The sequence below is a fragment of the Stegastes partitus genome, unplaced genomic scaffold (genome assembly GCF_000690725.1).
Source record: "Stegastes partitus isolate 25-593 unplaced genomic scaffold, Stegastes_partitus-1.0.2 Scaffold1457, whole genome shotgun sequence".
Classification (NCBI taxonomy): Eukaryota; Metazoa; Chordata; class Actinopteri; family Pomacentridae; genus Stegastes; species Stegastes partitus.
The window spans coordinates 131,052-142,056 of record NW_007579188.1 but is presented as its reverse complement, the minus strand read 5'-3'; the positions used below and the strand labels follow the sequence as shown (position 1 = coordinate 142,056).

The following is an 11,005-nucleotide window of genomic DNA, read 5'->3' as shown; positions in this document are numbered from 1 at the left end:
AACGTGTATCCACAATAATATTAAAGCTTATTTCTCACAAAGGTTGTTTATTCTGCCAACATTTGTATCAGGACAGAAAATCTATTTATTTTAGCCTTGACAGTATCACATCTGGCCGTGACTGTCATCATCCTCCACTGTGTCTCCTTCCTTCTGTCTGTGTGTGTCTTTGTGTATCATTGTCTCTCTACGAGTTTTGTCATCTGGGACTTGTAGCCCATCATCGCTTTGGACAGCAAGAAGAAGACAGCGAGTCCCAAATCACTCTCACGTTACACTGTCTGTCTATTGTTGGGTTCTTACATGACGGTTAACCGCTCTCCCCTCTTCTCCCCCACCGTATGTCACACTTTGTAAAACTCACTTTCCATCCAACGCGTGGATCCGTCCCCGCCGTTCGCACTCCTGCGCTACCGGTTTACGACATTTTATGTTCTTTAATAACCAACATAACTGCTGTTCCCTCCGTTTTGCGGCTGCTCTTTAGCCTCGCGTACTGGGACCCGCCGAATATTATCACTCTCGATGTTCCCGCTGGATGAGAAAGATACGCTATAAATTCATTATCCTTTTTAATGAGCACTTGTTATTTCTCACTCTGCCCACTTCAGCTAACTGGCGATAGAACTAGATGGGAAAAAAAATAAATAAATGAAAACCTTTGGAATTACACAGATCTGTTTTTCTTGCAGTTTCAACACTCCATTGAGTAAAACCTCTATCTGTCTTCAGCCAGGTTGTGCCGCAGCAGCAAAGCAATATGCTTTTTTTTTTTTTCTTTTCTCGCTCTAAAGGGTGACAGAAACTGCTCTCTGCGCTGATAGCTGCGCTCTTTTCTGATAGCTGTTGTCACCAATTAGCACAAAGACCACAGGCATTTCTTTGGACCTTTCACATTAACAGGCCGGTGTTTGTTCTCCTTGTCCTTTAGTTGTGTGGGCTGGAACCTGCCGAGAATCATTACACAGGACCGAGCTTTAGCATTTACATTCCATTTAGCCTTAATGTGTTTCCCCTGACAATAAGCACTTTACACCTATTAGAATTCATGTCGCACTCAACAATGATATTAATTATAATGGATAATTATAACTGCCCTTGCCAGCACCTGAGCAAAGTTAATAGTCTATTAGTTAAATATTAACATTTCACTCCTGTCCTCGTTATCCTTGCTTCTAGTTTTGTGGGCTGGGACCTGCAGAATATCATCACTCTGGACGCGGTGGAAGAAGACAGCCGGTCTCAGATCATGCTCAAGAAGGTCCAGTCTCCGGTGGTGCTGCTCTACTGCTCCAAAGATGAAGCGGTCTACATCCTGGAGGAGGCTCGCTCGCTGGGCCTGACCGGGTTCGGATACATCTGGATTGTGCCGTCGCTCACCACGGGGAACCCGGAAATAACGCCGGAGGAGTTTCCGTCAGGAATGATTTCGGTGTCGTACGACGACTGGGACTACCCGCTGGAGGCCCGAGTTCGCGATGGGCTGGGGATCATAACGTCGGCGGCAGCGGCCATGTTGGACGAGTATGGTGACATCCCAGAAGCCAAGACTTCCTGTTATGGCCAGATGGAGAAGACAACCAAGCTGCCACCCAGCGCACTGCACAAGTAAGCACATTTGTTTTCACATTCTATCGTGATTATTAAGAAATTTGTTGAGGTAGGAGTATTGTAACAGAAACAACAGCATTAATGCACTTGTTTTTATCTGTGGCGTCTCTTTGAATACATCGCTTCCCACCACAGTATGTTTGTTTTCACCCTTGTCCTCATTAATTAGAGACTCCGCTAAGTTTCCACCAGTTTGGGATTGGAATAAGATGCAATTACTGGATATAAGACCAAGGGACTGAGTGCTAGAGCTGAGAGAATAGAGGAAGTGTAGGAGTTAAAGAGGAAGATGGGGGGGGGATAAAAAAAAAAAAGAGGTGAATGGAAGTTGGGGAGGGAGTTTGTGATTTAGGCAGCGAAGAAAGAAGCAAAGGGAAGAAATTGAGACTGGGGTAACAGCGGGAGGCCGCTACAAATGAGTGCTCTCCAAAATTGAAGAGCTCCTTGATGAGTCCTTCTGTTCCTCTTCTCATTTATTCCTCCATCTCTCATTCACTCTCTTCGGTTCGCCCCCCCCACCTCCTCTCCAGCAGCCAGTGGGAGATGTTGCAGGTCTTGCCAGCTCTGTCTGGGTTTCCATCTGGCAGAGGAGGGAGAGACACACAACCTGTGTTTACATCCCAATATTGTCTCTTTTTATACATATATATATTTATATCTAACATAATGATGTGTAAAATTAAGATTCTTATGTCTAAATGGCGAAAATTTGATTCCAAAAAAAAGCATTTCCAAGAACCGAAACCCGAAGCGTTGTCTGTCTCCACGGTGGTTTGTCTGACAGTGTAAATGTTCGGTCTGGAAAATGATTGTGAGGAAATTTAGCAACACAAAAGGCATATGGATGTGTTTGGTGTTTAACAGCCTGCCCATCATTTTTGCCAAACACAGTCTGTCAGTGTAATATCTTATCGAATATGAGTGATCCAGAGTGTAAATCTGCACAGCAATCACGCCATTATTCTCCCAGTCTCTTATTTCTTGGATGAAACAGAGCTGATAAAAAGGATTTAGCATTAGCCTTGTGAACCCCAAGTAGGTTCTGGCTATTTGTGTGCTCCTGTTACATTTTTACTCACTTGTACTACAAAATTAAGTCCTTCACCTCTATGGAAACAGCATGAGTAGAAGTAGAGGACTCCAGAATGTCGTTTTTGCTCTATAAAAAAATAAGTAAATAATAAAGATAATGGCATTAATTTAAAAAAAATAAAAAATAGTTAAGTTCTTTGATTGCTCAAAAAAAAGTAAAAATGTGGAATCAACATACTTGTTTTCTATTTGCTCTGCGTAAACGACGCCTGCAGTTCAGCCAAATACTCCCTGAAGTTTTTCCACGTGACTGTTAGTTGCAGCTGAGTCAGTCGTGACTTCCTGGTTCTGCAGAATTTTTGTAGTTTTTTACAGAATCTGGTCAGACCTAATCATTTATTTTAGACATCTTCTAATGAGACATGTAAAATGCAATGTTTTTTATGAAATGTCATGATTTGTAAACTTAGATTTGGCTCATTTCCCCAGTGGGATGTTATTACAGTTAAAAACAAAAAAAACAACTTGTTTTGACAGCTTCTGGCTTTGATAAATGGTGTAATTCTGGTGATTAAAATAAAAACTAAGATAAAGAAAATAACATGCTTTTCAAACCTCCTGGTGGGTTTTGGAGCTCAGAGGGTTATAGAACAACTGTTTCTCTGACGTTAGTGTCTGATGATTGTTGGTTTTAACCCATCTCAAAACTTTGCATAGGATTTACTTTACCTGAATGCATTAAAACAGACTGAATAAGTGGAATAAACACACAAAAAATGCACATTTAGAGCCCTGGGTGGTTTTGCTTTAGTGTAACAATAGCTTCTTTCTTCTTCTTTTTTTTTATATATGAGATTAAGTCTTGATTATTTTCTCAGCTAAACTAATACTAGTTTAGTAAATCAAGTTTGAAGTCTCACTTCTTTTTTGTTCTTGGAGGTCATCCTGCTCGGACTGTCTACACATTTTAATCTGCCTGAGACGTTTTCGTGTAATTAGTTAATAAATCAAGCAGAAACTTTTTTGGCTTTAGGTGGCTAGCATTACTCAGCCTGCTTATCTGGGCACCAGCTACGCTACGTTCAGCCTGAAATCCGCTACACCCATTTCCATCAGCGTCTGTTTGCACACCTTTTCAGAAAGTCTGCGTTTATGAGCCGCCACTCTAAACTGTACAAAACTGCACTGACTAATTACGCTGGTGTAATAAACCTCAACTTCAAGTAGCGATTTGCACACAATTCACACTAATATAGCTCTCAGGAAAACACAGATAAACCAATAAAAAATGAGCAAATATCCAGAGCCAGCTGACTTTTTTTTTTTTTTTTTTTTTGCCAGTATGCTCTGCTGCTGGTTGTTACCCAGGTGATGAGTGCCCACAGATGGCTCTGTTGTGGGTGAGAGAGCTCAGCCAATAGGGCTTCAGGGCCAGGACATGAAAAACACGATTGGTCAAGGCTGGGTCGGGGCGACGGGCCAGTGTGGGTTGTTAGACCATCAGCGGCTGTCAGGGGAGATAGGAGGACATGGTCAGCACACACACACACACACACACATAAAACGGTGGGCAGATGGGCTGTACGTACAAATGTACAGCACCGGTGTCACACGTCGCAGTGTTTTAAGTGGGTCGCGGTATTTTACCCCAGGCTTCTCTTTATTTACTCGCTGGGTGTGTTGTTTCAGGCATTATCTAATGAGCTAACGCTGACTTTGAAATTTATTGTTTCTCTCAGACTCAACTACGGTTTGTGACAAGAATTTGATTTACGGCGGCATTAATGGTGCCAAAGAAACACCAAACTCGTTCTGATGAGAGTAATATTAATAGTTAGTGCTGGAATTGACAGAGCAGTCCGCAGTGACTAGCGCTGCCTTCCAGTGAAGTTTTACCTCACTCACTTTGCTTGTGACAGCTGCGATGATAAATCCGCTCTGACACATGCAAGATGAATATGTTTTGCAGAGTAATAGAAAAATAAAATTAAATAAAGGGAAAAAAAAGAAAAAAAAGCAGGAGACAAATGACCAACTAAGAGAGCTGGCCAGTGCAGCAATCAGACCAAGTGACAACTTGTGCTCTGTATAAAATATGGTGTGTGCATGTGAAGGTTTGTGTATGTGTGCGTGCGACTGGGCGCGTGCATGTTGGAAACAAGAGAAATATCCTCCCTTAAGAGAATGTTCTGTCATGACAGATTTACAGTGTACTATTCACCTTGCTGTGGTGAACAGTGTGCCTTAAAAGACTTTAGCACATATTTATCAGCGTGAGAGTGTGTGCGCAGGAAAAGTCGTGGTGGTAGTAGTTTGTTCTGACAGGTAATTTCAGTCTGTGGCCCTGATATATGAGGGTCAGGACTCAGAAAACACACACATGTAAGCGCACACACACATAGTGAGTCCTGGGGCAGCTGTCATTTGAGCTGTGCAAAGACAGAAGAAAAAAAAAAAAGCTTGTACTTACACAACACAATGCAGCTGAGGGTTTTAAAAGATGCCTGTCATCTGCTGATGGACTTTTGCATTAGATGAGAAGATGCAGTTGTGAAGTCAAGCTTGTAGAATATATGTTAAATGCTTTATAGGTCATACAGAGACACAAAAAGGCCACAACTAGATGCAACATGACTGCAAAGAGACCCAACATGACTGCAAAGAGACCCAACATGACCAAAAAGAGACACAGAAATTTCAAAAGAGACACAAAATAACCACAAATAGACCAAAAATTACCATAAATCGACACGTATTGATCACAAAGAGACACAAAATGACCAAAAAGAAACAGAAAATGACCACAAAGAGACCCTATATGAACAAAAGGAGACAAAAAAATGACAATAATTGACACAAAATGATCAAAAAGAGACTCAAAATGTCAAAAGAGACACAAAATAATCAAAACGAGACTCAGTGTTGAGACACAAAATGACGACAGCTAGACACAACATAACCACAAGTAGACAAAAAATTACCATAGACACAAAATGATTGTAAAGAGACACAAAAAAGACCACCAATAGACACAAAATTACCACGAAGAGATCCAAAATAATCAAAAAGATACACAAAATGATCAAAAAGAAACAGAAAATGACCACAAAGAGACACAAAATGTTGAAAACGAGACTCAAAATGTCAAAAGAGATACAAAATAGCCACAAGGAGACAAAAAAATGACCATAAATTGACACAAAATGATCACAAAGAGACACACAGTGACCACAAATACACAAAATGATCAAAACAAGACTCAAAATGTCAAAAGAAACACAAAATGACCACAACTAGACATAAAATTACCACGAAGAGATACAACATTATCAAACAGAGACACAAAAAGACCACAACTAGATGCAACATGTGTGCAAAGAGACCAAAGGATACTCCATTTGTATATTGTTCAAAATTTAAGGCTTGGAGACAATAATGCTCAACACACCAGTCAGCCAACTGCTGATACATATTCCATCAGTGCATCGTTATTTGCTAACAATGTCGATGTGTGTTTATCTATTAATAAACGTACATGTAAATTTATGTCTGCTGGTCTCTCGTGAGTTGTGACAAACACCGGCAGCATTTGATCTCGCAGCGAGCGGCACATTTTACAAGATGGGGGAACATTCCCGCACGCTGTCACTTATGGAAGGATGTGCACACGACATACGCCGCTGTGTGCACAGAGCTGGCGTGTGTCAGTTTCTATACGTGTTCAAACTGCTGTTGTGTTATTACAACCAAGCAAACACAAATACACGGTTATAAAGTAGGTGACACATTTTCTTTAGTGCATCAAAAGCTGGTATTTAGGACACACGGCGTTATGGGTCCAAGAGATAGGAAACACAAAGAAGGGCAAGAGAAAACGCTGAGAAAGTTCTGATTGACAGAGCAGCTAATGCATTTGTGTACACGTGGGCGTGAGTGGGCATATCTGCAATCACAAAGTCATTTTTAGGCCTCGGATCCCTATTGTCGGCTCAAGTGTCAGCTCGCCTTGCAGGTAAGAGTCTGCATGAGGGAGGGACTCAGTCACTTTTTAACAAAACAAGTGTGCATGATAGCAAACGTGCATCCAAGTGCGTAAATATGCAGGAGCTGTGATTGTAATATTGACGAGATGAGCCGATGATTGCAAAGCAAAAGCAGACACCTCCTGAAACAATGAGCTAATTGCGGTTCAAGTGCCTGATGCTCAGACTCAAGTGTCCATTTGGCAGCGGCGGGTGTGCTTTTTATACAACACTCTGAAAGCACAATATTCACCAGTAGGTCGAGGGTGGAGCTCGCTTAACAAACGCTGATTACAGGGAGGTTAATTCTGGAAAACAGACACAACCTTACAAAGGCTGACTGCAGTAATTGCATAAAACTTAGAAAAAAGGTGTTTAAAGTTTAAACGTTAACAGGAAGCCTACTTAACCTAAAGGTGTGTTTAAAAGTCATGTTATTTTGGAAAAATCTGCAAAACTACTTTATTTGTCAGAGCCAGAAACTGTCAAAAGAGAAAACTGCTGACTAAATTGACCAAATCTGTATTTTAATTCATTACATTGCATCAAAACTACTTTTTTCAACACGTCTAATTTAAAAAAATTCCCCCCAAAAATTGTTTTTATTGAGCTGATTCTATAAAAACATAAAACATTCTCTGCTTCTTGGAGCGACTGGGGAAAGATTCATCACTCAGATGCAAGTCACATGACAAGAACCTAAGGAATATTTGTCTGAACTGCAGGCTGTGTGTACACGAACCATGTGGAACACAAGTAGGAAAACAAATTAAAATGTCAGTCGTAAATATGTAATACATAAATTAACATATTGATTCCAGTTTTGGTAGCATCTGTAAGTTCTTTTGTACATATTGATTTCAGGTTGTTTTTTTTTTCGATTTTATTAAAACCAATCAGTAAAATTCAACTTTGATTATTTTGCTTTTTATGATTTAGAGCTTTATTATTGACATTCTTCAGTTCTCTCTGCTTGTTGCAGTGGTTGTGTTGTTTACATAGAGGTGCAGGATTGTATATCACAGTAAAAAATTTGAATACGGCGAGAAAAAATGTGACAGGAACAAAAATTATTATTAAAACACATAGAAACTGCTTGGTTTTCAGATTTTTAACTTACTATTTTTAACTTAATTGAATTTCCCTTCTGGGATAAATAAAGTGTTTTTCATTCATTTTTTTTCATTTAATTTCATTCATTCATTTCATTACCTACAGCGAAGGCCTACTGTGACTGCATAAGGAGTAAAGTCACTTGCATTTCCTAAAAAAATATATACATATTGTGAAAAAAATACCAGAAATTCAGTCAGTGCCTTTTTTTTGGACATAATGAATAATTTCACATTTTGGTTTGAATTCTCAGACAGTAGAGATCAAAACGCATGAGCAGAATTTGGTAAACAGCAAAGTCGTCCTACCGCAAAAAACTTCTATTAATTTTTCATCAGATTTTCGATTTACCCATGAAAGGTGCTGCGTGAAAAACGCTGCGCTGCCCTAAAACTCGATTCACATGTTGGTGAACGATGATTAAACTGAGCTACGGCGAGAAGGATCCGAAGCCGATGTGCGCATAAATCCTATTTTGTGAGACAAAAGAAACCCCGCTGCAGCAACGGCGTGGACATGTGTTGCATTTTCAACAGTAAGCTTGAAAAAGACTAAATGTAGTTGTCAGTGTAAATGTTGTGGCACCCAAAATTTAGAATAACAAACAGGCGCAAGAGGAGACATGAATTAGCATCTAAATCATCCATCCTTCGTGCCATGCTTGACACATACCACCTGAGGCTTCAGTTTTCAAATGACTTCCCACCCTTGGGATATTCTCAAAAGACCTAAATCAGCATTGATAGCAGCTTCCCCCATCTTTTTTTTTTTTTCCCCCAGACTTGATCCTTTATCTTTATCTGGGCGTAACACTTGTGTATGTGTCCGCGTGCGCCATAGATCACGAGTGCTCTGACAGTATACATCATTGCTTTGACTGGTCCTTGTCTTAGCAAGGATAAATGCCTCTATCTTTAACACACAGCGTCATACAGTTCATTTTAACGTCTTTGTCGAGAGTCTTCTCCCCCTGCGGTGAAGCCTCTTCAGATAAAGTGTCTTATCACAAAGTAAACCCTTTATAAACTTGGGGAGATCTACAGCAACTCAGAATAAGTGAGCACTTGAGCTCGTGGATCTCATGTGTCAAGAGCGTTTTGACAGAGCAGCGTAGAGAGGACTGGGTGTGCTCGGAGGAAAATTGTGTTTGGAAATGCACTCGCTTCCTATGTTGATGCAATGGATGCTCTGTTTTTTTTTCGGTGTGCAAAGAGTTAAGAAAGCAGCATAAACGGAGAGAATGTGGCGCTCGCATCTGTAATGCAGTGCATGCTCTTATTTGCTTTGCTGCAGTGCACTTGCAGTGTTGGTTAACTCTTCTGCAGTGTCCCTCCCCTCCACCTCGTTTCCCTTCATCACAACCCCCCTTTCTACTCCAAAATAAGAGTAAAGGAGTAAAAAAAAATATATAACACTGAAGATATTTTTATCCCAACTCTCGAGGCTTTATCCCTCTTCCTCATCATACTTTTCTTTCCCTCACTCATCTTTTTTTTTTTTTTTGGGTGCTCCATCTTTGCTGTCTCCCCACCTCCCCCAAATGAATAGGGAGATTACTGAAATAATAGAAGCTGGGAAGTGAGAGAAATTGGACTGTGATCTCAGTGCTACAGAGGAGGGGGGGGAGAGGAAACATTAGGTGGGGAATTGTCGAGGTGGGCAAAGCACTTTATATCTCTGCACAGGGATGTCCGTTTGGGGTTTTTGTTGTGGGTCATTTTCCAGCGTATACACTTTAGGATGTGGTGTATCCTAGCAACGCCCTATCAGGTCCACCTGTTCATCGGGCGTCCTCCCAAACACATTTGCAAACACAATCTGCCCGTCCTGCCTGCATTGTGTTTAACATATTTGTGTGTTTTTACAGCAAAAGGATGGTTCATTTTGATGTTTGTAACGGAAACACACAGACATTCCTGACAGGTGGTTTGAAAAAGTTGAGGCCGAACTCATTGTAAGCTTCACTGTATAATATTTTCAAAAAACTGACCACTTTTATGAGCCTGAATCACCAAGAATGTTTTCAGCCGAGGAGTCGCTTCAGTCTGAGAGGCTGCTTGCTTAACCTACAGAATGGTCAATGGTGAGAATTGTTTTTCCCACATGTTTTTGTGTAATAATGTGAGTGTGTCTGCATTTCTTCCAGATGTTTGGTTCCTAAGTGCAAGTACCGATCCCAGCAATGCATCCCACGTTCAATCAAATGACTTAACCCTCTGAACCATGAGCAATCCTGGACGGTTTTTTTTTGTTTGTTTTTTGCTCAATTTTTTTTTCCCAGTATAAAGTCTTGCTGGAAACAGCAGAACCACCAGTAGAAGAAACTCAAAACGACTCCTGTGCAGGAGTTATAATGCCATAAATCACAAAAAAAGAACTTTAGAATTTCTTTATTTTTTACAGGTTTTGACTAGAGTTTTGCCATTTTTTAAAAAGCCACGTGTAGAGTTGGGTTTTTGATTAAATGTCAGGGTTTTAAACTTTCTTGGCAGAGTGGCACATCACAGACGAGCGGTTCAAGGACTGTCACAAAGCTGAAAATCCTGCAATTGTTTCTGTTTTTTACAGCTTCTGGCTCTGATAAATGGTGTAATTTTGGCATTTAGAAAAAAAACAAACATACCTTTCAAACCTGCCAGCAGGATTTGAGGTTCAGAGGGTTAATTCTGCTCGCCCGATTGCTTACAGGCCAATACGATTATTTTAATCACGACTCAATCCCCTTATCTCTGGTTGACTTCACCTGGGCATCGAGTTGATGTTGTTGTTGTTGTTGTTGTCGTGCATGTGTGTGTGTGTTACTAACAGCAATGTAAAAGGCCACACTGGTCTCATGAAATGTCACCACACAACCACTCAGAGTGCACAGCCTTTGTCACTGTTCTATCTGTCACCGTCCCTATGATTTGGTATGAGAGTTAGCTTAAGCTGCTGCACTGGATAACATGCAAGTGTTTTATTTGAACCTATATAATAAAAATGAATGTAGTAACTTGACAGTTTTATCTCGGGAATGTGTTTGTTAACATGCATAGTATTAAACTTTTATTATGCAAGAAAAGACACATTATTGAAGTAAATAATACGAGATTCAGACATGCTGAGAATTACATAAACCAGGTTATATCGTACAGTAGAGAGGGAGCATTTGAGCAGTTGTTTGCCTTTTTTTCCCCCTTCTTCCCGATCTGATGTAAGTCACGAAAATCCGTTATTTTCTTATTTTC

General features: G+C 40.4%; 1 protein-coding gene across 1 annotated transcript in view; it reads left to right on the top strand.

The window, feature by feature from the left end:
* Window positions 1–11,005, top strand: part of grin2aa (glutamate receptor, ionotropic, N-methyl D-aspartate 2A, a) — a 53,708-nt gene that overhangs the window by 5,857 nt on the left and 36,846 nt on the right. Inside the window, exon 3 of the mRNA XM_008299764.1 lies at window positions 1,180–1,608. Within this exon, the coding sequence (XP_008297986.1) occupies window positions 1,180–1,608 (429 nt within the window). The remainder of the gene's footprint in view (window positions 1–1,179; window positions 1,609–11,005) is intronic.